This window comes from Monodelphis domestica, chromosome 5, assembly GCF_027887165.1.
Source record: "Monodelphis domestica isolate mMonDom1 chromosome 5, mMonDom1.pri, whole genome shotgun sequence".
Classification (NCBI taxonomy): Eukaryota; Metazoa; Chordata; class Mammalia; order Didelphimorphia; family Didelphidae; genus Monodelphis; species Monodelphis domestica.
The window spans coordinates 307438948-307463941 of NC_077231.1; the positions used below are offsets into that span (position 1 = coordinate 307438948).

Genomic DNA, 24994 nt, shown 5'->3' on the forward strand with positions numbered 1-24994 from the left:
GGTCGGGAAGAGAGTGCTGACGGCCCCACCGCGCCCCAGGCCTCGAGGGGTCTCACGCACCCCGGATCCCCCCGCGGCCCCGCGGCCTCCCTCCTCCCCAGGGCTGGCTCCCCGTTGGGGGCTGAGCGTCCAGAGCAGCGCGATGCCCGCTCGCCCCACGCCCCGGCCTCCCTCCCACGGGTCCCGCGGACGAGGACTTCTTCCTCGTCTATCGGCATATCGCAGCAGTCTGGGAGCCGCCACACTCCGTGGGGCGCATCAGGGTGTGCCTAGGACTGTGCTCAGCACCGGGACCCAGAGGGGCAGCCGAGGAGCTCCCGGGGCCATAACGGGGGAGACGGCAGGCTGAGAGCTACGAACAACCGACGCAGGACGAACGGGGCGCCATCTTGGAGGGACGTCCCTGAGGGGGAGGGGCCTGCAAAGGACTCCTTGGACCAAGCACATGTGGGCCTGCCTGGAAGGCACCACCTTTAGCAGCTCGCACGTGTCTCCCCTGCCTGGGGTAGAGCTCTGAAGTAGGGGAGGGGCCGCCCCCGGGAGGGCAGCCAGCACCCCGCATGGCCTTTCCAGACAGGCTGGGCCTAGTGGTTGCCTCACTTCAGCCGGCTCGGCTGCACCCCCCCCCCCCCCCCCCCGGGCCTCTGGATCTCGGCTCAGCAGGGTCACGGCCAGTGTCCGCCAAAGGCAAGGGTCAATCCCAGGATTCCTTCTGCCCCAAAGCATCGCCACCTCGACCCATCAAGTGTGGCTCTTTTTTCTAGCCTACAGCGCTCCATCCACAGCCATGCATGTGGCATCCTTTCCCACCCAGTGGCGCTGGGAACGAATTCTGAACCCTTCCAAAGGCAGGCCCCGAGGGACACCAAGTCACCGGGCGAGAGCCAAGCCCCAAAGGAGACGAAGAGCGAAATGCCACCTCCCAGCCGGGCTCACTGCAGTTTGCTTTTGTCCCGGAGGGCCAGGCACGCCCCAGGAAGAGCCAGGCAGTAGCCGGTTTGCATGCCCACCAACAAGTAAGACAGAAACCTAGAACTGTACCTTTCCAGGGCGTTGTGAATAGGCATGATGGGAAGTTTGGTCTAAAAGAAGAAAAAAGAAATGTTCACACAAATGACTTCTAACAGCCTGCCCATGAGGCCAGGCCCAAGGATCGCCGATGCACACACCCATACATCGGCCATGTATCCCGAGTTGATCCAGGTGTTGGTGAACACCCTCTTGGGGGGGGGGGGGTGTACTGTATTTTAATAAGAAGTCCAAGATTTAAAATTGTGTTTGAGAAAAATTTCAGGAAAAGAAGTCTGCTAACTCCTTGAATCCAGAGAATGAACTGTTTGCAGAAACCTCCACTGCATCAAGAAGATCCAGAATGGACTTTGGGGTGCGATGATTGAACTGAAGGGGGCTGAACATTTATTTTGAATGTCTATTCTCAGGCCAAAGGGGACTGCCCCCAATTGGCTTTTTGTCAATGAGCCTAGCAAAACCCTGGTTTTGCTTTCTCTCTCTTCTAGTTCCCTCTTATCTCCAACTATTGTAGTTTCCTCTTAGAAGGTGCACTATTGTATACACCTGTGGTTAGAAAACTTTTAGGGGTACAAGATGATTATGTCAAATCAACTGGGGAGACTAGTCTCCCAAATGATCACAGGGGGGATGGTGAAGCTTAAATGAACTCTCCCCTGCCTGTGAAGATTAAATGAACTCTCCTCTGCCCATTTTCAGATTTAATCAACAAAAGGGTACACCCTCCACTTACACCTGAGTGGGGGAGGCCTGTGACCCATGTGTGTAATAGAGGGTGACGAATCAGAATCGACTGACTGCCCCCTGGGCAGTCCTAAGCCAAGCTTTAGCTGTAATTGGTACACATAAAGTGGAGGAAAGCCACAGGAAGTGATGAAAAGGAACGCTCTTCAAGAATGCCAAGCACTTCACGTGAGAGAGGCTCTTCGGTTTTTATCTTCAACTTGACTTTGGAGGAGCTCTGACTGAGGATCTCAGACTGCTTCTACTTCCCTTAAAACTACCACATGGGGCGAATGAAAAAGGCCGACTCCTTTCCTGGATATTCTGAAGGGACCAGCCTCAGGAGAGGCCTCCCCGACTGAGAGGCTTCCTGCATCCCCAGGTCCTCGGTTCAAGGCCGAGGCCCCTCCAGCTAAGGACTAATTAGCCCTGGCTGGGTTGAGCCTGGAACTAGAGCAAAATACTTAGTGTTTAGGCTAGATATCTTACTCTATCTTCTCTCTCATTTTCTTACTTTCATTCTTTCTATATTTTCTAAATAAATTGTTCAAATAAATCTCTGGAATTAATGGAAATTTCTGGCAGTGACTGTACTCTTGAACACTCCAGTCCAGCCTTTTATAATAAACCCCTCACGTTTTCTACTGCTTACACTACAGACAGCAGCCCATTCCAGTCGACAATCTCAGACGGACCCAAGCGGGGAGGCCCTGCTGCCATTGCTTCCAAATCTGGCACGGGATTCTCTAAGGTCAGCTTTCTTAATATGGGGTCTGCCCATGGACTTCTTCTGAGTCTCGTCTAATGACCCCTTGTAGTTCTAGACCCTAGAAAATAGGATTCCGAAGAGTCCACCGGCCTGACCAGAGTGCCGCCCGCGGGGTCCGGGACACCAAAGGGACAGAGGCGTGTCCTTCGGGCGACTGAATGAGCACACCTACACGGCGTCCTGACACGATTTCACAACTGCCAACTCTGAGGCGGCAGGAAGCTCAGAGTGCAGCTTCCTGTCCCAGAGCTCCTCCAAGCCATCCCCAACCACGTGTCCTCGGGCGCTGGCCTAAAGAAGACCGAGCCCTCCCAAGGGGATCCATGCCACCCCAGACAGCTCTGATTGTCAGAAAGAAAGGACAGAGGTAGGAGCAGGACTGCACTTTTCCTTCTAGGACAGAGCTAGGGAGGACGGGAAGGTCCAGAGGCGTCAGGGAGAGTCTCCCAGGGAGAGGGCCCCAAGGGGAATGGGCGCCTTGGGAGGCAGTGAGCTGCCTCTCCTCCTGGGACTCTTGGTCAGGGTTACACCGGACGAGAGACCTCAGACGGCTCTTCCAGCCCAGAGACGGATTCCTGAACACGTCCCCGTGAAATGGCTGGTCCCTAAAGCTCAGCATTAGCCAGTTAAGAGGCAGGTATTAAGCCCTGCTCTGGGCTGAGACTCCCGGCCTCCAGGAGCCCACAGGAAGCGGAGGCGGGGATGGAGGGCACTCCAGGTGCCACGGGTACGCCTGAAGAGCCCTAGCGCGGTGTGCACGGGGAGGGGAGCACAGGAAGCTGCTAAGCCCGTCCCTCATCTCAAGCCTGCTGAGCCCCCCCCCAGGGCCCCCCATCACCTTGCTGGGCTTGAGCGCCGCCAGCCGGGGGGAGCCCGGGGGCGTGTGGTAGAGCAGCTCCGAGGTGAAGGCTGTGTTGGCGATCTGCATGCACTCTTCCAGCGTCTTCAGGAACGTGTTGCACGTGGACTTCAGCAGCGTTCCCACGTCGATCCCCTCCTGCGGAAGATCCGGAGGGGAGATGCCTTTACCTGGTCTCCCCCCAGCCTCCATGGGGGCGGGGGGCGGCGAGCCGTCCTACCTTGGGGTCTGCTGCGCCAGCGGCCGCGGCTTCTTTCGTTCTGTTCACTTGCTGAACGAGGAGGTCGCAGTACAGCCTGAGCTCGGACATTTTGGTCTTCAGGGTCTCCGTGTTTTCCGTGAACTCTGAGGAGAAGACGACGCGGCGATGAGCAGGAGCCGGGGGGGTCTCCCCAAGGCCAGGTGCCTACAGCCCGGAGCCCAAGCCGCGTGCCAGGGGCTTCTCTGGCATTTCACAGGCCGTGATGAGGAGAGGCCCCAGGAGGGCCCCAGGACGGCCAACGGGCGCAGGATGCAAAACACGCAAGATCAAAACTGCTCCTCCGTCAGCCACTCGGCCGGGCACTCTAAGGAAGGCCCAAAGCCAACCCCAACGTCCTGCCCTCGAGGAGGAGGAGGCGGGGCGTAGAGCTGTGGGGGAGGGGCAGGGAGGGGCCAGGAAAGGCCTCAGGAAGAAGGCAGCTAAGAAACAGAGGGGGGAGGGACTTCTCCAAGCAACACCCATTACACCCCCGCTGGGTACCGCTGAGCTAGGGGGACACGGGGCACCCCGTCCTCACCAAGCTGCCCAGGATGTTCTGTGGCTCCCCTCACCCCCGACGGCCATGAGAGGTCACTTGGGGGCCTGCACAGGGACGCCCTCCTGGGCCATCTTGGCCCCCAGACGCTGTCTGCCCTCAACAGGCACAACAGGCGAGAGGCCACGAGGCCTCGAGGACGCTGTTGGTGAGCGGGAGAAGTCCTGAATGCGTCCCGCAGAGCTGGGTACGGGTTAACCGGAAAAGGCTTGGGGCCTTAGAACTGTGCGGTTGGCTCGACAGGCCAGAGATCAGAATCAGGTAAAGGATGACGCCAAAAGGAGCTCTAATGCCGTATCTGGGCACTTCCGCGAGGCTGCGGGAGGCTGTGTTCTGGGCGCTGCCCGGCTCCCGTTTGTGAGTGGGGAGAAGGGTCACGGGAGAGCGGGGAGGGCTCCGAAAGCCTCAAACTGTAGGTAAATGGTCGCTAGGACGCGGCTACTTCGCGGACTGTCACTGTCAGTCTGGGAGGGATGGGCAGGAGCCCACGGCATGTCCCTGAGAGGCCGGAGGGGGCCACAGAAGGCTCCTGAGCGGGGGAAGGGCAGCCCTAGGGACAAGAAGCTGGAGGGCCTGCCTGGAGGACCCAGACAAGGCCAGTCAGGAACACTCGCCTTTCTCCTTCTGGGCCCTGATGTCTGTGAGGCACGCTTTGGCTGAGCCCAGGGCCACGAGCCACCGCTGCCGCTCCGCCACGTTCCTGGCCTTCAGGTAGAAGTACTGCTCGCCAGGGATGATCAGGTCCATCCGCGTGTTATCTGCCGAGTGAACTGGGAACCGAGAGCAATGGATTAAAACGCTGTTTCCAGCTGCTCTGGGCAGGCCTTCCAGGGCCCTCATCTGCTGTGAGCCTCAGCTCGGACTCCAAAGGAGGAGCTGGAGGAGATGATGCAGAAGCACCCAGAGTAGAGGTACTGCATCACCCTTGTGTGTTTGGAGGAGCCAGTGACGTCACCGTCCTCCCTAGGCACAGGCTGATATCTTAATGTCAAAGGCAATAAATATTTTAGGGCAATGATGGCAAACCTTAGAGAGATAGAGTGCCGGGCCCCTCCCTGCCCCTCCCCCACTGAGTGCTGGCCCCTCCCCCCATCCCGCATAGGGGAAGAATCCCCTGGGTGCCCAAGAGCATACCATCTCTGGCACCTGTGCCACAGGCTCACCATCACTGCTTTGGAGCATTCATTGGAGGAGGGTGCAAGGAGGTAATGCAATAAGGAGAAAATTCTGTTTCTTTCCAATTCCCATGAAAAGCAAACCCCAACAGGGGCTTTCTTGGGGGCTTGATCATGCCTCCACTCCTCAGTGCTGGGTTCTCAGGCTTTGTGGCTAACCACGTCGGTTGTGACAAAATACCCTCAATCTTCTTAACTTTCCTAAACCTTTTCTCTACTGTGACTATCCATAAGTTCAGCTTTTAATAGCATTTTGATCAGCTGTAGAGGGAACAACTGCCTAGATAATTTTTTTAAGCCACGTTTCTCCAAGGCTTTTCAGCAAAGCTTCTGACTCAACTTGCTCCTGCTGCCAGCTGCCTGCCTTCAGTCATCTGCTCCGGACCTGCTTGGCCCTGCCTGCTCACCTGGCCCAGTCCAAGCCCCGGCCCCAGCAACTCTGGCCTCCAAGTCAGATTGCTCATTGCTCCAGGCCAGCCCCAGGATCCAGGCTGCTGGTAGCTGCCCCTTGTGTCTTCGGAATCAAAAACCAGCTGGTAAAAATGGGGGTGATTTTTCCTTAGGCTACAATTAGCCTCTATGTGGCAAGGGTCCACAGGAGGGGACAATGAGGAGAAGGAAGAGACTTCTCCAAATAGGAAGTTACAAGTATGGCGTATTCTATGAGAGAGCAGTGCATTTCCTATCAAAAAGGATATTATTTCATGACTGCACTGATTCTTTTATTTATCTTACCTGAGATTCAGGAGAGAATTTCATCTCCCTGCAACTCTTTGGCTCAATTTGAGATTCCTAAAACCCACCCTCACTATGGCGGGGGGGTGGGGGTGGGGGGGGGGGCAGCTCAGTGGCTCAGTGGATTGAGAGCGAGCAAGGCCTAGAGAAGGGAGGTCCTGGGCTCTAATCTCGCCTCAGACACTTCCTAGCTGTGTGACCCTGGGCAGGTCACTTGACCCCCATTGCCTACCCCTTAACGATCTTTTGCCTTGGAACCAATTCCATAATTCTGATAAAAGGCATCTAAATGGATAAAAACCAAGGAACTTTAAGAGACTGGAAGCTATATATTTTAAGACTTTTCAGACTCCAATGTTTTATAAAAAATCTCTGTATTTTATTGCATTTTACTGATTGTTTTAAGATTTAATTTTGTGGTTTTAAGTTCATATATTAATGCAATCAATACTATTCTGTTACACTGAATCATTTTAATGTACTGGGTTTTAATACTGTTATATTCTGTTGCCTCCCCTATAACTATACTGAACAAATATTATTGAATAAGCCCACATATAAAAACAGCCTTTTTCTATTTTTGACTTTGTAAATTGTCACATAGAGGATAGATGGACTTCATCAGAACTGGTTACAATTGTATAACAACCTTTGAAAAATTTAATAAGTTTTAGCTAAATATCTCAAATTGATTTTAAGGGTTTATACATGATTTTTAGATTTTTTTTCCAACAACTCTGGTCATTTTGCCTGTTTCTAACAGGAGGTAAGGTCCATTTTAGTAGCTGAAGTGAAATACAATTATAACCCCCACCTCCCACATTTATAAAAATGTGAACGGATGGGACATCACAGTCTCATACCAAAGGAGCTGGGAAGTTAATTCTAGGGCATTGTACCCCTGGATGACTCCCAAAAGAGGAGCATCTCTCATTTATAACTCTTCAGCTCACTTTACTTCTACCAGAATGATCTCTAGATTTCTTGATGATGTTCTAGACCCAAATAAGTTTTACTTTGTTTAAAAATATGTTTGCCAAGGTTGAACATTGCTACCCCTGAAAAACTTATGACAAGTATCCAGTTTCTTTAAATGTCATACAACAGCTTATGTAAAATAAGATAGTAGGTTTGTTTCCTATTGTAATTAATTGGACTATTGAGAATTTTGGGGATTTTGAACTACTGTTCTTTATAAAAAACTGTTACTTTGTGAAAATCATTTGCTTGCACTCATAGTGGATCATGGCCAGATATGAAGAGGAAATGGATCTCATTTTTGGTGAGAAACCTTGTATTCTATATTTCCTTAGCTGACACAGTGTGTCAATGATTATAAGCTATATTTTTCTTTTTAAAACTCTTTTATTATTATATTGTTCTTGCATGTACAATATACTATTTCAGTTTTTTTTAATTTTTTCTTTCCTTTTTATATTTGAAGCACATCACCAGTAATAAGATTTTCTTTTTTTTTTTTTTTTGATTTTGCAGTTTAAATTTAAAATATATTTGCTATAATGTCAATGCATGCCCAAAAAGCTTGAGACTATAAAAAATGATGCCATTTATTGATAAAAATTATGGGACTTTGCTTAATGATTCTGTCTGATTCCAGGACAAGATATACAAAAGAGCCATTGCACAGTGCCAATCAAGCACAAGGTCAGAGACCAACCAATCCCCAAAGGGGTTGATGAAAATTCTAAGCCAAAACAAAGGACTTGAACCTAGTGTGAGACTCGAGGTTGCAAAGCTTGACATACTTTAAGATGTAGGCCTTCCTTGTATCCACACTCTTTGTGAAAATGCTTATCTCAAATTTGGCTCCTACCTGGCTCCTATAATCTCGTCCCTTTTCTGTCTTTCATAATGCAGCAACTTTCTGTAGTCTTGGCTACTGACTGGGTAAATGCTTAATTGTTTATATCATTGTAATTGGGCTCTGATTCAAGGACCTGTTACAGATTTATTTTTCCTTTACTTGGAATTTTTACACATAAGACTTTGATAGTCTATATTTCATCCAGAAAATTTTTTTATTTGGATTTTTTTTAATGTTTTTGATTTCTCTTACCAATTGATTCATATACCTAATAAATCAGCCATGCATCCCTAAGTGATCCCTGTGTTTTTCAATCACTCCCTTCAGGAGGGGAATGTAAAATTATTGTTATTTAAAATTACAAAGTTTAAATTCCTTGAGAGAGAAATTTTAGGTTAAGAAACATGCTACCTCTCTGAATCTAGAAACTGAACTGTTTGGGGAAGACACCATGAAGATGCCCCCACAGACCACAAGCTGCACGAGAAGATCAAGAATGAACTTTGGGTGTGGTTGACTGAACACTTACTTGTATGTATACTTTCATGCCAAAGGGGACTGCCCCCTAACTGGCTTTTTGTCATTGTGTCGAGCAATTATTGGTTTTGTTCTCTTTTCCTCTTATCCTCAAATTATTGTAATTTCAAAGTTGGTATGTTTACAAGACCCAGCGGAAAGGCTAGTCTTCCTCGGGCCTGGGGGACTGGGGGGAACAGGGGGGGGGGGATGCAAAATGGAGATTTGAAAACTAGACTTCAATCCCCAGAAGTCTTTGGTATTTCCCAGAATTCCCTATAATCTCACCTGAGTCTCCACCTGGGCGAGATCACAATGAGTATTTAACTGGAGGTTAACAGCTACCTCTCCCTCTTCTATGCTCTCGCAAACTCTGCTTGGCCATTTGCAAGATGTGGTAAGTAAGCTTTGAATGGGTTAATCAGCCCTAGGCATTAGTTTGTATCTTTAATTCTAATAATCTTTAATAAACCTCATAAAATAAATAAATAAAATTTAAAAAACTGCCTCACCTTGGATTTCACAGACGGCCATTTGGATGCTCCCTTTGCAGCCCTTCCACGCATCCTCTGGGGAGTCATAGTAGGACAAGATGCCGCCACACAGGAGAAACCACCGTGGCTGCCAACCTGCAAAGAGAAATGAGAGGCATCCATGATGCTGTGCCCAGCCTGGCAGAGCCCTACCCCCAGGGGGCCACTGCTGACCCCATTTACAGATGAGGAAACTGAGTCTGAGGGCGCAGCAATGATGGGCCCAGAATCATTTGTCAGGAAGAGTCAGAGGCGAGTCTCCAGGGTCAGCTCAACAGCGTCTAGATTGAATTCATTCCCTCGAACCTTGGCCGGCTTCCTAGGAAGCCCAAGTCTCCAGGGATATCAACGCGGAGGCTGTCCTTCTGCTTCAGCCAGTGTCATGGCGGCCAAGGGGTTGGGGGCAGGGAATGGGGTCCTATGGAGGACCTCTGCTGGGCAAGAAATGATGGAGGAACTGTGGAGGCCTTGTAGGAACGGATGTTTAATGTTCAGCATCGCACGGTGGGATGGAGAGACGGAGAGGGAGACACCCAAAGGACAAAGACCACAGAAGGGCCCAAGGCAGAGCCATGGAACAATCCCCGTGAGAGCCGCCTTGTGACAGAGCCGCAGACTCTCACTGGGGCACGGAGCTGGGAGAGAAGAGAGAGAAACGTTTACGAATTGAAAGACTAAAATACAATCTCAGAGGAGGCCGGGCCCTGCTCTCGGGCAGCTTCCATTCTCCTGCTTGTCCTTTCTTTTTTTTCCTTCTTTCTTTTAAACCCTCCCCTTCCCTCTTAGGATCAATACTGTGTATTGGCTCCAGGGCAGAAGAGTGGTAAGGGCGAGGCAGTGGGGGGTCAAGTGACTTGCCCAGGGTCACCCAGCTGGGAAGTGTCTGAGGCCAGATTTGAACTCAGGACCTCCTGTCTCTAGGCCTGGCTGAGCCACCCAGCTGCCCCCTGCTTGTCCTTTCAAAAGAGATGGCGGAAAAGGACCAGGGGAGAGCCTTTGGTTTGCAGTGTGCACATGTGCGTGCTGGACGGAACACGGCGCTGGCTGGCCACAAACCCTCCCAAGCGTGGCTCCAGCTGGGCTGAATGCTGATCCTCTCTGACTTTAATGCGGACATATTAGTAATTATCTGGGGTCAGCAAGAGGCCTGTGGGTGGGGAGGGAACAGCCACTCCTCCTCCCACCACTTCCCTCTTGAGCTTGGCCTCCCCGCCTCCCCTCCCTGCACCTAACCTGGTGACGAGTGAGTCTTTCCAAACGTATCCAATGCCATGAAGCAAGTGTGAAAAGGCGGGACGGGGCCACACGGTCCAGAAGCTTTAAACGACGCCCCAGCTTAGCAGGGACACTCTCCCCCTAGACCACTGTCTGGCCAAAGAAAATCTGATTATCTGTGCCTTCAAGATGTTCAAGGGACAGCCGGGTGCTCAGTGGACAGAGGCGGGAAGTCCTGGATTCATGTCTGGCCTGTGTGACCCTGGGCAAGTCACTTGACCGCCATGGCCAAGCCCTGACCACTCTTCTGCCTTGGAGCCAACACACAGTATTGACTGTAAGATGGAAATTAAGGTTTTTAAAAAAAGATGTATGCGGCATTGCTTGTCAGAGATCCTGGGAGGAAGAGAACCCTTTTGCCTGTGAGCTGGAGAGGCTGAGAATCAGGGAAGGGCTCACAGAGGAGACGCCCTTTGAGATGGTTGCCGAGTCCATCCCTTCTTGTGGCAGATTTTCCAAAAGCAAAGTATAGAGTCTGGAAAGGGCAATCCTGGCAGAGGGTTTGATCAGAGCAAAGGCCAGGAGGCAGGAGATAACAGGACAGCATACAGTCCAGTTTGATTTAGAATAGTCTGTAGAAGAGAACAGGATGTGGTAAGTGTGGAAAGTTGACTCTTAATAAGTACTTCCTAAGGGCCTATTCCTTCCAGGTACCTGCTAGGTGATGGAGATAAAGACAAAAATGAAAGGCGCTCCAGGTTGGACAGGGCCTTGAACACTGAGCTAGGGTTTGGTGGGATTTTATTACAAGGGCAATAGGGAGCCATAGATGGTTGTGAGCAAAGGAGCTACAGGTCTCTCAGACATCATCTGCACATCACATATGATGGAAGAGTCTCATTGGGGACCAGATTAGGCAGGGATCAGACCAGAACTGAGAAGGACTGTTAGAAAGAGGCTGCAGTACTGATAGGATGAGAGAAGGGACAGCAAAGAAGGATCAGAGTGACCCCCAGGAGGAAAAAAAGAAAAGCATACTGCACAAGTAGATTGGATGGGTCTTAGCAAATGACTGGAGGGGGGAAATGAGAGAGAAGGAAAAATGCAGATAGATTCCTAAATATTTCATATTGTCTAGATTGATTTTAAATGGAGTTTCTTTCTAATTCTTGCTGCTGAGTTTTGTTGAAAATATATAGAAATGCTGATGTCTTGTGTGGGTTTATTTTGTACCCTGCAACTTTGCTAAATTATTTTGAGTAGCTTTTTAGTTGATTCTCCAAGCAGACCATCCTATCATCTGCAAAGAGCGATAGTTTAAGTTTCCTCACTGCCTACTTTGATCCCTTCGATTTGTTTTTCTTCTCTAATTGGTACCGCTCGCGTTTCCAGCACAGTATTCAATAATAGCGGTGATAATGGGCATCCCTGCTTCACTCCTGATCTTGCTGGGAAGGCTTCTAACTTATCCCCATTGCAGATGATGTTCGCTGATGGCTTTAGATATAAGCTGTTTATTATTTTGAGGAAAGACCCTTCTATTCCTAGACTTTCTAGGGTTTTCAGTAGGAATGGCTGTTGTATCTTGTCAAAGGCCTTTTCTGCGTCTATTGAGAGCATGTGATTTGTCGGTTTGATTATTGGTATGCTTGATTATGTGGATGGTTTTCCTGATTAAACCAGCCTTGCATTCCTGGTATAAATCCCACCCGGTCGTAGTGAATAACCCTTGGGATCACTTGCTGTCGTCTCCTTGCTAGTGCTTTATTGAAGATTTTTGCATCTATGTTCCTTAAAGAGCTTGGTCCATAGTTTTCTTTCCGTTTTTGGTCTTCCTGGCTTGAGAATCAGTACCGTATTTGTGTCACAAAAAGAATTTAGCAAGATTCAAGAGAAGGAAAACCGGAAAGCCCCACCAAGGCTGCAGCAAGCCTTTCTGAGAGACTGATTGTGGCCCCAGGCAGAAAGGAGGGACAGATTTGGGGGTGTCAGAGCTGCCGTGAGGTCCCTGCGGGACAAGCAGGGCTTGGTGCCTTGTTGGGGGCTGGAGTTCAAGGTCCAACAAGCGTTGCTTCTGTCCAGGACCTGGAGAATGCTCTGGGAACCACTGGGAGTTAGAGAGGAGAAAGTACAGAGACTAGAATGTGGCTAGAGACAAAACCTTTGGGGACGCCACCATCAGGGGAGCAGGGTTATAAATGAGTAATATTAAAGTGCCGTTTTATTGTATAATATAGAAGGCTCTCTGCCTCCCCCTCTCCCCCCAGTGTAACATGGCACTATGGCACTCAGACACTCTTCTCCAAATGTTATCAATGGCTTTTGGGTCCTTAGACAGCCTAAGCTGGGGGTGGGGAACCCTTCTGAGTTCATCGAGGGACATACACCTGTGCTCCTGGTCCCAGCTAGGCTGCTCCAGCTCTGTCGCTTAGCCAAGAGGCTGTGGAAGGGCCCAGGCCCCAGTTTTCTCTACAGCTCCTTAAGGGCAAGGATTCTTTTTTGTTTTCTTTTTAACCCCTTCCCTTCCACAATGGAATCAGTATTATGTATAGTTCTAAGGCAAAAGGTAAGGTAAGGGCTGGGCAATGGGGGTTAAGTGACTTGTCCAGGGTCACACAGCTAGCAGGTGTCTGAGGCTTCTTTGTATCCCTAGCATTTGGCATAGTGCCTGGCACCTAATAGTAAGAGAAACATTTATGAGGCAACTACTATATATAGAGCTGAGCACTTTACAAATATTATCTCACTTGATCCCCACAACCACCCAGAAAAGTAGTTGTTATTATTATCCCTATTTTGTGGATGAGGAAACTTGAGGCAAACAGAGCTTCAGTGACTTGCTTGGGTTCACACAATTAATCTCTGAGATTGGATTTGAACTCAGGTCTTCCTGGCTCCAAGTCAACAGCTCTGGGAACTAAATGTCTGCTGACTGAAATATTTATTGTGGGTAGGAGATGAGGGATTCTAGAAGAAAGTGAGAGGCACCTAAATTGCTGATTAGGAAGAACAGTGAACTTCTGGCAGGGAACAGAAGGCTGCCCTCTATTCTTAGGTCCTTGAGATTCACAAATCCCCAATACAAACTGTCTGTTACACTCTAGCATGGGTGCTGGGTGCAGAGGAGAACCAGGCCCCAGAACAGGCCCTGGCTGCAGGGAGCTCACTGTGGGGACCTGCCTGTCACCTTCATAGAAGGCTGAGGAAACCTGAGGGAGCAGGAAAAGCCCCGGGGCTGTGTCTGGGAGGAAACTAGGGAGCTGAAGGGGGGGGGGGCGGTCTGGGCAAAGATGTGGAAAGATGGCATGTGGGGCTGAGGAACAGGAAGGGGCCAGACTGTCTGGTGGGATGGGAGGGGAGGGGGAGGATGATGCCTGGGAAGGTGGGCTGCAGCCAGATGGTAAAGAGCTGTGGGAGAGCTGCTTGGTGGGATGGCTCCTGGCACTAGAATTTGGGGGCCACACCTTCATTTTACAGATAAGGAAACTCAGGCCTGGAGAGTGAGAACAAGGGAGTGACAAGATGAAACCTGCCGGGGGGAAGGGAGAGCTGGAGAGCTGGAGAGCCAAAGTAGGAGAGCCAAGTGCTTGGGGCAGGGCCAGATGGGAATGATGCCACCCTGGAGGCGGGGTGGGGTGGGGTGGGTAAGAGAAGGGGGGGAGGGAATCAGGAAGCCAAGTGAGATCGGAGGGCCTTAGGCTAGAAGTCTTGGTTGTTTCTAACCCTTGCCTTCCATCTTGGCCTCAGTTCTGGTTCCCTTCCATCTCTAGGCCAAGCGCTCTCTCCACTGAGCCACCAGCCACCCCATATCGAACAGTCTTCTTAAGAAACCAAAGGGGGATCAGAGGGAGAAACAGGGGGAGATCCAGGACCCTGAGGCAGGGTCGGCTGGAGCTGGGGAGGGAGGCCAGAGCTCTGGGGGTGGGAATCATTGGCACAGAGTCACTGCTCCGCTGGGGAGGGCATACACAGGAGAAGGCCCACTCCTAAGAGCCTCAGTCAATCAACAAACATTCATTAAAAACCTCCTACAGTGTGGGCTCTGGGGACCCAGAGAAAGGCAGGGATTGTGTTCTGATGAGGACGAGGACTTGCAATCAGCACTGAGCCTACCAAATATGGGGCAAATGACTCCAAATGGATGGTGATTCTTGGGGAGCAAGAAGGGCAGGATCCAGATCCGTCTGTGAAAAGCAGCATTTGGGCTGAGTTTTGAAGAAAAGCCAGGGAAACGGAAGGGAAGCAGTGAGGAGGGACAGAAGAGTGGTAAGGGCTAGGCAGTGGGAGGTAAGTGACTTGCCCAGAGTCACCCAGTTAGGAAGTGTCTAAGGCCAGAATGGAACCCGGGACCTCCCATCTTACAGACACTCAGATTTGTTAACACGGGGGCCACGTGCCTGACTGGGCTTTGGCAACCACAGAAATTTAGAGAGGAGTCAAGGAGATCTCCCTGGAGTTAAGGCTGAGGTCTCCATCCCTTCTGAGACAGCTCTGTCCCCATGGAGGCTACGGGCTGCAGCTCTGCTTCCTCCAATGTCCCACTGAATAAGTTGGCCCTGCGTCATTTCCCAAAAGGCTTCTGGTTAAAAGAAAGTGAAATTCAGGAGGCTGGCTGAAGCCGCTGCAGGCTCAGCACTGGGACCAGGGAGGGGGCCATGACACTCTGCACATCCCAGACTTCACTCTCAGGGACAAGAAGAAACATGGTGGCCCTTGCTTGTGGCTCTCCCTGTCACTGGGATTTCCTCCGCTTTCCATGGGGCTCTTCCTTTGGCGGGTGGGTCTGGCTGGGATCTGAGAGTTCCAGCTCAGAAGGCCTCTTGCAGAGCTGCCTGAGGCCTAGCTAGCTGGCTTCAGTGGTCGAAGGCCAAGCCGGCACTTCCTGACCCTGAGTGGCCATTCTCTCCACAATATCGCCCCGGCCTCCCATGAGGCTTTCGTTCTTCTCTGTGGGATCCGCATTGGGCCAGGGAGGAGGAGTCAGTTCTGACAACAGCTTCACTGTGTGACATGAACACGGGCCTTGCTGGGCCAACGTGCCATCCTCGGTGAAATGGAGATCCCTCGCTGCCTTTCCTAGGTGAGCCCACCCAGGATGCAGAGAGGTAAACTAGGCCCCCAAAAGCACCTTCAAAGGCATAATATGTTACACGAGAGTACGAGCTCAGCAAAATCTAACATCCTTCTTCCAAATGGTAGCCCCTAAGGAATTCCCCCAATGTCTCAGGCTCAGCCCTGCCTCCTGGATCCAAATGGACTTGAAGGGCTCCTTAACCCTCCTCAGAGGCCTGGCCAGAGTCTAGAGATCCAGAGGGTTGGAAGGAACCTCCAAGGCTAGCCACGGCCTTATCCCTCCATTTCACAGATGAGGAAACTGAGGTAGAGAAGGGGGAAGGATCTAGTCAGGCCTGCCCAGGAGTGTCTGGGCCAGAAGATCCCCTCCAAAGCCAGAGTTCTTCTCCCACTCCCACTGAGGAATGGCCTCCGGGATGCTTCTAGCAGTCGATCAGGAAGTCCTGAGGAGACTCTGGGCAAGTCCCGTCACTCCACTGGCCCGAGTTTCTTCCTCTGCTCGGATCATTGTCCCAGCTCAGGACTCCAGAGAAGGCTGGAGCTCTGACCTGATGCTCTGCAATGGTTGGTTCATTTGTTTTCTTAATGATCAACTTAGGCCTCTATAAGGGCCATGGAAATCATCAGAGGAGAAGAGGATTTTAAGCAGGACTGGAACTCAGCTCTTCCTGCCTGACACTCCCCAGCAGAAAGCTAAGGAACATTCACAAGCAGGATCTGGCACAGTCAGCCCTCTGAGGCTGGTGAAGCACTATCAGTCTGTTATCTCACTAGGTCCCCCTAGAGAGGTCAGGGCTATTATTGTCCTCATTTTGCAGTTGAGGAAACTGAGGCAAGCAGGCTAGATGGCCTGCCCAGGGGAGTCCCAGTTAGTAAGTGTCTGAGGCTGGATTTGAACTCAGGCGCAGTATTAGGCGTTTTAGGGCTGAGATGTCCCGGAGTGTCTGGCTCTAGATGTCACATGGTGGGAGGCCACGGAGAAGCAGGCTTGGGGGGAGGACCTGGGGCTGGGCTCTACACTGGGTGAGGGGCAGGAACCCCCAGGCTGTCCAAGTGTTTCCAGAGCAGTTTCCTAGAAGGATGCGACTTCTGCTTGGCCCCAGGGCTGAAGGACAGCAGTACGAGGTGCTCTGCTCCAGACTCAGCCCGGGATTGCTCTCCCTCTTCCTCTCCCTGTCCTTCCGGGGAGCCTTTCCTCCTTCCCAAGAGGGAAGGTTTTGAGGGTTTGCAGGCAGGGAGCTGCCAGCACCTGGCGCATCATCTGTGTTTACCGGCTGGCCAAAGGACAGCAAGAGGCGGCTTTCCTACAAAGGCAGGGAAAAGCGTCCGGAGGCAGCAGAAAGGGCTCCAGCTGCGCTCTGGCATCCAGGCAGGCCTCGGGGCTTCTTCCCAATCTCAGGTTCCTGAGAGGAAAGGCATTTGCCAACGTCTACAGCCACCGAATTCACGCCTTTCCAGCCTGGGGCTGCGGGAGCCCAGGGGATGCTCCTGTTGAATCTTGCAGCATTCTGGAAATAGGGCTCAGCAAGCGGGAAAATCTCTTGATAAACTTTTGCTGCCAGAGTTTTGGAGACCAGATCCAGGAGTAACCAGAACCTGCCGAAGCTTTTACTGGGTTTAAATGCAGAAAGCCGAGGCAGTGCCAACGGGCACCAGGACACGATGCCCAGTGCCGCCCAACGTGGGGAAGAGGACTCATGCGAGGAAGGCAGCCGGAGGGCTAGAGGACAGGGATGCTTCCTGATCCCGGAAGGACCGAAGGGCAGGTGCAGAGTTTGGGCCATCCCCGGGACACCGTCCAGCTTTGATGATGCCCAAGAAAAGGCTGCGATAAGGCCGGAGAAGAGCAGACCTCCAGGAGGGGAAGCCGCCGCCGACATAACTGGTGCCAGACGATGAGTTTTCTAAGTTACTTCTGAAAACCAAAGCAGAATCCCTCTCCAGAGGGCAGCTGCCCGCTGCCCGCTGCCCACTCACCCGCTCTTCCTCCAGGGCCGGCGGAGGCAGCAGCCCCCTCTTAAAGGCAGTGCTAAAGAGTGTACGGAGGGACAGAATGGCCTGAGGAGACCCCACAGAGGAAGTGGCCCAGGCCTGGGCAGCCAGGGAGAATCTGCATGGCCGGAGGGGAGAGAGGAAGGCGTTACTGCTAAGAAGAAAAGTAGGAACAGGACCAAATCAACCCCTATTTATTAGGTTGGCCGTAAGTCTGATACTGATGCCTAAATATTGATCTAGCTGGAAGCATCTCTTAAAGAGGGGATGGGCTGGTGAACCTTCTCGCACCCTGAAAGCTCCGTTTCCAGCTGGACCATCGGCGGCACCTGAGGCTCTTCGTGGCTCCCCGCTTTTGAATCCCTCACCGACACGTGCCCACGGACCATGCCCAGCTGTCCTGTCCTGGAACAGCAGCCCTTCGAAGCCCCCACTTCCGCCGAGCCTCTCCCTAGAACCCACTGACTCTAACGGCCCGTCACCAAGACAAGGGAGGCTCCACATTTCTTCTGCATGTTCTTTCCTTCCTCCTCTTCTCTCCCTGTAAGAGAAAAGCCCTCTTACAAACTGTCCGAGAGCCGACAAATAAAGAAATGCATTGGTGCCTCCCCGCCTCCACAAGAGGCCTCGCTCCGTGTTCCGGACAGAGGCAGAGCACTTGACACAGCCCTGGGGAGTGGCGCCTCATGAGGATGCTTCTAAGAGTTCGTCAGCGTGGAAAGTTGTCTGTCTGTGCCATGTTGTCGCTGCAGGATGGACGACGCCCCGGGGCTCTGCCCGCCTCATCTGGCGTCCGTTCCTACAAGTCTTCCCAGGTTTTTCGGAAACATCCCCTTGCTTGTTTCTCGTAGCACAATAGTATTCCATCCCATTCCCAGACCGGCGCTTCTCCGATTTATGGGCAGTCCTTAATTTCTAATTCTTCGCCAAAGTGAAAACTGCTAGAAATAGTTTTGTACATCCTTTGCTGAAAGTCTGCTTTGCTAAAGATTGATTTTTCAAAAGAAACGGGGTTGGCTCAGTGCACAGAGAACCAGGGCTGGAGGCGGAAGGTCCCGAGTTCCAATCGGACCTTAGACACTTCCTAGCAGTGTGACCCTGGCCAAGTCACCTCACCTCCATGGCCTAGCCCTTACCGCTCTTCTGCCTTAGAACCAATACACAGAATTGATTCTAGGACAGTAAGGGGTTAAAAAAAAGATGACTAATTTCTCCCAGAAACTACCCTTGCTCTAATTCCCTCCCATCCCTTCTCCCCTTTCCATCCTGCTTCCCCATTGAGGCAAATGGATTTCTATACCCAACTCTGTGTCTTCTTCCCTCCTTTGACCAATTCAAAGGATAGAGATGCACGTGCCCCTTCCTTCTTGTCTGGGCACAAGCCAATGAGGGGAGATCACCTTCCCTCCCTCCCTCAGAGTCCCCCTCTCCATTTGGGGGCCCCTCCCAGGCTCTCTGTCTGACTGGGCTCCTTCGTGCGCATCTTTTTGTGTTTCTCTTGATGCCAGCATGGGCTTCAGCCTCTGGGCAGCTTGGGCCTTTCCCTCCCTTCAGCCTTTTCCTAAGTCATTCTTGGTCCCGAGCCCATCGTGGCTCCCTGCTCCTTCAGAGGAAAGGCGGCCACACTTTGGCCTGACTTCTTTTTGGCTGCTGGCAGTATTTTTTCCTGGGACACAGAAACTCTGGATGTGGGCTGTACCGTTCCGGGGCTTTTCACTGGGGGATTTCTCTCCGAAAGTGGCTGCCAGAGGTGCTCCATTCCCCCGTGCCCTCGGCTCTAGGACACTCAGGCCATTTCTTTTATGATTTCTTGAAATCTGTCCACGGTAGACCAAAACGCTTCGCTTTGTCTCCATAAGTCACCACCCCATTCGAATTATGTTTCTGATTCCAGGTGTTGGTTTTTCTCTCTTAGGAAGGTTCTTCTCTGAGTCATCCCCTCAAGACTCAGGCACTGACTCAAGAAGGCTATTTTTCCTTCCTCTTTTCTAACCATCTTGTGAAACGTGAGTAATCCCGGCACGGCCCCATGAGATGCTGTGCTCCAGGGAACAAGGATGTGCCTGGTCTGCCAAAGAAGGCATGACCAGCCCTGACCTGTCCTGCTTCCTCCAGGGATGCAGCTAATAGGAAGCTGTGTACACAGGCAAATGGAGGCCGTGTAGGAGGGTGGAAAGTACCGGGTTTGGAGTCAGAGGTCCTGGGTTTGAATTCTGCCTCTACCAGGGGGCCAGGGACAAATCACTTAACTTTTCTAGGCCTCAATGGTCTCCTCTGTAAAATCGGGGGACGGAATGGATGACTTCTGAGGTCCCTTCTACTTCTTAGAGGATGTTTTGGCGCCACGGCTCTGGGCCTCCGTTGGATCAGATGTAAAACAAGGGCAACTGGACTCCGTGGCTTCTGAGGTCCCTACCGGTCCTAATCTAGGGTTCTGTGGTTTATGACCCAATGAAAGGAAAATCAAATCATACAATACAAATGACAGTAAAAGAAAGTTCAATGAAGTCAGTCTCAGGAAGACTCCACTGAACAATCAATGAGCAAATGACCCAATGTCGCTGCCTGTGCAGACGAAGCGAGGCAGGGGAATGGCCGGTCCACCGGGTCGGTGGTCAGCGCCCTCCCGTGTCTGGGACGCACTGAGCGGGGGAGCGAGACTTCAGTAATGTCTGAGGACACAGAAGGTCCCAAGCCGCTCTCTGGAGTGAAGCTCCATCGTGTTCAATAGAAATGGTTCCTCCCTGCTGCTGCAGAATCCGGATCCTCGGAGCCCTGGGCAATCCGAGCTAAGGGAGACCCAACGGCGACGAAGAACTGGAGCCTGGGCGCAAGAAGGCTGCGGCCTGGTCCAGCGATGATCCACCCGTAGCATCTCTTGTACCCGTTCCCTTTCTCCACCTCTGGCTTGGGCTGCTCACAGGCTTCTAGGGGATCTCTTGCCACTCCAATCCATCAGCTCCCCAGCTGCCCAAGAGATGCTCCGGAAGCCAAGGACCGGCCTGGGACTCTTCTCAAGAGCATGTGGTGCTTCAGACATAAAGAGGGCTACCAAAAACCAACTAGGGCAACACAGAGGAGTAGCCTGGCAGGTCTTTGGAGAAACAACAGGAAGAGTGTTATAAGAGGCAAAGTGAGTAACTCTGATATAGCCAATTAAGTGTTTTACAAAAAACCCAAAGGCAACCAAGCTTAGAAGGGAAACAACAAATGGGGTGGGGAGGGGCTATAACAAATGTCTCTGATAAAGGTTGCATTTCTCAAATTTATAGAGAATTAAGTCAATTTATAAGACCCTAAGCCCTTCCCAAATGGCAAATGGCCAAAGAATAGGACCAAGCAGTTTTCAGAGGAAGACATCAATAATCACATAAAAAAAAGTTTTAAATCCCTCTTGATTAAAGAAATGCCCATTAAAACAATGCAGAGGCACCGCATGTTGAAGGGGACATGGCAAAATTGGGACACTAATGCATTGTTGGTGGAGTTGTGAATTGATCCAACTGTTCTGGAGAGCAATTTGGAAGGATGCCCAAAGGGCGATAAAAGAGTGCAGACCCTTTGCTCTAGTAAGAGCACTGCTAGGTCTGTGTGCCAAAGAGATCCAAAAGAAGGGGGGAAAGACCTACTTGTACACAAATACTGCGCAGCGCTTTTTGTGGCGGCAAAGAAATGGCAAAGGAAGGGATGCCCATCCACCGGGGAATGTTGGTGCTCTGAGAAACGACGAGCAGGATGACGTCGGGAAAAGCTGCAAAGATCTGCCAGAACAGATGCAGAGAGGAGGAGGCAGACGCGGGAGAAGCTGGCGCACAGTAGCGATACTGGACGACTCGGCGCCTCTCGGCCATGCAGGGATCGGGGATGGCCCTGAGGACTTGGGCAGGGGCCGCTCTGCCGTCGCCCCACCACGGCAGCTTGTTCACGGTTTATCGGGGGTTGGGCTCTCTACCAGCTGGTGCCATCCCATGCCAACGTCTTCCTCTCTCCGGCATTCAAGGCTCTTGGCAACCTGAGTCCAGCCTGACCTCCATGACTCCTCGCCGGCGCCTCAGCGTATTTCATGCGCACGGCTCTCCCCGAGGTCGCCTGAACATGCCCTTCTATCTCCTCTCTCCCGAGTCCCACTGAGCCTTCCTGTCTTCTTTTTCGGGGGGAACCTCCTAGGAGTTCAGAAGTGCAAGAGGAGGGCCAGGCAATGGGACCCCCCAGTTAGGAAGCGTCTGAGGCCAGATATGCACCCAGGACCTCCGCTGCCAGGCCTGGCTCTGAGATGACTTAAAAACAAGAAGGAGCGCAAACCAGTAAGCACAGAAACGGGCCTGCCCTGGGCCTGGCCCGCAGGCAAGGCCATTCCTCGGGCCTCTGGAAGCCTCTTCTGGGGGTCCAGCACCGTGCCGGGAGGCACCCTCGAGGAGTTTCCGTCCTCCTGGGCTGATGCTAATCGTGGTCCGAGGAGGAGGATGAAGATGATGCCAACAGCCCGAGTGGACACGCTGGATCCTCAGGACTCTCCCAGCCGGGGAGGGTCTCCAGTCCATGTTATTGTCCCCCTTTTAGAGCAGACGGGGAGGCACCCATCCGGCCAACAAGGGAGGGACGGGGGCCCTAAAGAGAGGTCCTCTTGGCTCTAAGTCCAGGACGGAGAGGAGGGAGAGAGGGAGGGAGAGAGACACGGAGAGACCTGGAGGCCGGGAAGGAAGAGGCGAGTGGAGAGGAGAGGGATGGAGCAGAGGGAAAGGAGGAGAAAAGAAGGGAGGGAGGAAGAAGAGAGGGGAGGACAGTGGAAAGGAAGAGTGAGGAGCAGGGAAGAGAAGGGAAGGAGGGACGATAAAAAAGCTAAGCCCCCCTTGCCCAGGCTTTAGAGCAACAAGCAGAGGCCAGAAGGCACCACCGGAAGAGAAGGAGTCTGGGCCCCTGCAGTGAAGCTGCCTGAAGGACAGACCCCTGGGGCACCCTTTGGGGCACTTCCTGACACCATCTCCTTCCAGTCTTCCTGGGCTGTTTGCATTCCAGGGAAGAGCTGGCCAGACCTGAGAGACAAGATGGGCAGCTCTTTCACAGCCCTGTTTTACTCTGCCCTAAATCTCTGGGAGCCATCCTGGAAAAGGAGGCCTCCACGTCCCCATTGAGAGGAGGACTCAGTCTAAGCCAATGTCCCTAAATACGACGGCAGGATACAGGGGGAAACTCTGGATCGTGTCAGAAGTTTGGGATTTGAATCCCAGCCGCAAGGACTGCCTGTGTGACCTTGGCTGAGTCACTCACCCCCTTGGCTCTGGGTTTCCTGATCTATAAAATGGGGAAGGGGCCGGCCTGGCTAAAGAGCCCCAGAGGGGCAAGGAGGGAATCCGGGTCCAAACCTGTCACACAGCACTTCTACGACAACAGGGAAGTCTTTAGCCCTGTCTGGGCCTCCAATGGCTCACCTATAAAATGGCCCGGGAGGGCCCCCCAGCCAGGACTGTAGCTGCGCTGTCTGTGGGGAAATGTTTAACATAAAAGTGAGGCTTTGCCCCAGGCTGGGAGGGAGCGAGTGACCAGACCTCCGCCCCCATTCACAGTACAAGTGACCAAAGGACAGGCGAAGAGACCCTCTGTCCATGCGGTGAGCTGCCGAGAAGGAAGCTAATGTGGACGGCTGGCACTCCTGGGGTGGGGGTGGGGGGGATCAAGGAGGATAGAGCACCAGGCCTGGAGTCAGGGACCCTCATCCCGGGTTCAAATCTAGTCTCAGACACCCACTGGCTGTGTGACCCTGGGCCAGTCACTTCTTCCTGTCTGTCTCCATGTCCTCATCTGTAAAATGAGCTGGAGGAGGAAAGGGCAGACCAGTCTAGATCTCTGCCAGGGTGACCCGAAGATTCCACTCCTTAGGAAGGTGGAGATGGTGTCTCTGGGAAGCAGCACTTGGCGAGCCAGCCCAGGAGGCTCCCTCCCTCCCTCTACGGGAGGTTCCTGACATCCTGAAGCTCTCAGGAAGGGAAGTCACATCTCCAGGAAAGGTGGTTTCTAGTCAGTTACCCCAGAGGGGAAGGCCAGTTTGTTGGGATGATCCTGATGGGGGCGAGCCTGGCCAGCGCTCCTCGGGGCATGCTCCTTTGGTTTATTTGGGGTCTCCGTGATAGGTGTGGGTGTCAGGATGGGATCACAAAAGTGGGGCACCCCATGAGCACCATCATTCTCAAGACCCACAAGGGGCCCCCCCTCTGTCCCTCCAGGTGGCCAGCCTCCAGGAGAGGGTGTGTCTAGAGGATCTCGGAGGGCTTGACCTGAGAGCCCCTGGGGGGGGCGGGGCAGGCACTGCCCCTCTGCACACGAGAGGGGGGCTGGCCCTGGTCAGAGGCGCTCTGGGTGACCTTGGGCACATCTATCGGGCAGCTTCCTTCTCTTGTAAAACTTACTACCTGAGTCATCCCCGGCTAACCTTTGCCTCCCGGGCTCGCTTCCCGGCCCATCTATAAACCCAGGGAGTGGGTGGCCGCACTTGGCTTCAGTCAGTTCCTCATTCCTAGACCAAAAGAGCCGGACACAGAAAAGGCCCGAGGGCTTCCCCGGAGGGCCAGGGGACCCCCACCCCCTCCAGCTCTACTTCGACCCCTAAGACCAAGGCTGGATGACCAGGGACTCCCCTCAAGGTCCCTCCCGGCCCCAAGCCTGAGGGTCAGTGACCAGATACATCCATCCCCTCCAGGCCCTGACCCACCCCAAAGGTCCCTGGCCCGGTTCTAAGACGACGGCTCGAGGTCCAGCTCTACTTCGACGTCTCCATGACTGGGACCCCGAAGAGCTCTCTCAGCCCTGAGGCTCAATGGCCGGTGACCCCGCCCCCTGGAGGTCCCTTCCCCAGCTGACTCCTAGGTGGTTGGGCCTCAGTTTCCCTCGCCGGCTCGGGCCGGATCATCGCGACGGGGGCTCCACTCACCGCTCAGGTAGTTGGTCCACTTGTAGAGCACCCCCTCCATGGTGCCGGGCGTCCGGGCCCATCTACCGGTCACCGCCGCCGCCCCAGGCCCCAAGGACTCCCGCGAGGCCGCAGGGCCATCGCCCGCCCGGAGCGGCCCGACGGCGAAGAGATCTTGGAGCGGGCCGAGGCGAGCCAAGCCGAGCTGGGGCCGGGGCCGGGCCGGGGCAGCCTGGCAGAACGCTGCTGCGAGGACGCGGGGCTGCCGGGTTCCCTCCTGTGCGCTCCGAGCCCGGCGGGCCGCGGGACGAATCCGAACGACGCGTGGCCCGGCTCGGCGGCCAATGAGCGCGCGCAGCGCGCGACCGAATGTATCAACGTTCCGAAAGTGTAGCGAATTCCCCGGCTAGCCCAGTCGCCGCCACGGATTAGGCTCCGGCTCCGGCTCCGGCTCCAGCAGCCGGCCGGCTCCCTGCAACCTCGGGAGGCCGGCTCGGGACTGAGCACGCTCGCACATGCCCAGTGCGCCATCCACCCCCGCTCCGCCGCCCGGGGCCGCGCGTTCCACTCCGGGTTTTCGTCCCGACGCGGCTCGCAACTCCAGGACTGGGCTCGCGGAGGAACGGCCTTGGAGCGGGTGTAAATGGGCACCTACTGGGCCCCCTGGCGGCTTCTCTCCAGGAAGCCTGTCGGGAAATGCTGGTTCTTCAGACCATGAGCGGCGGTTACGGACGCTTTAAAGTTCACAAAACTCTTTACCAAACTTACTGAGCTTGGGGGCCGGGCACTACACACGTGGCCGCACCCCCATTTTCGTGTCTTCACCCCCCCAACCCCTCCACCCCCACC

General features: G+C 53.2%; 1 protein-coding gene across 3 annotated transcripts in view; it reads right to left on the minus strand.

The window, feature by feature from the left end:
* The window catches only part of PLEKHA8 (pleckstrin homology domain containing A8), a 40393-nt gene extending 15748 nt beyond the window's left edge, over positions 1-24645 (minus strand). The window contains exons 1-6 of one of the 3 annotated variants that reach the window (XM_056797290.1): positions 24167-24645; positions 8941-9057; positions 4792-4947; positions 3601-3725; positions 3360-3518; positions 1042-1082 (exon numbers count right to left, since the gene is read on the minus strand). In XM_056797290.1, the coding sequence (XP_056653268.1) occupies positions 1042-1082; positions 3360-3518; positions 3601-3725; positions 4792-4947; positions 8941-9057; positions 24167-24206 (638 nt within the window). In that variant the 5' untranslated portion in view covers positions 24207-24645. 3 annotated transcript variants of the gene reach the window in all.
* Positions 24646-24994: the final 349 nt, after the last annotated feature.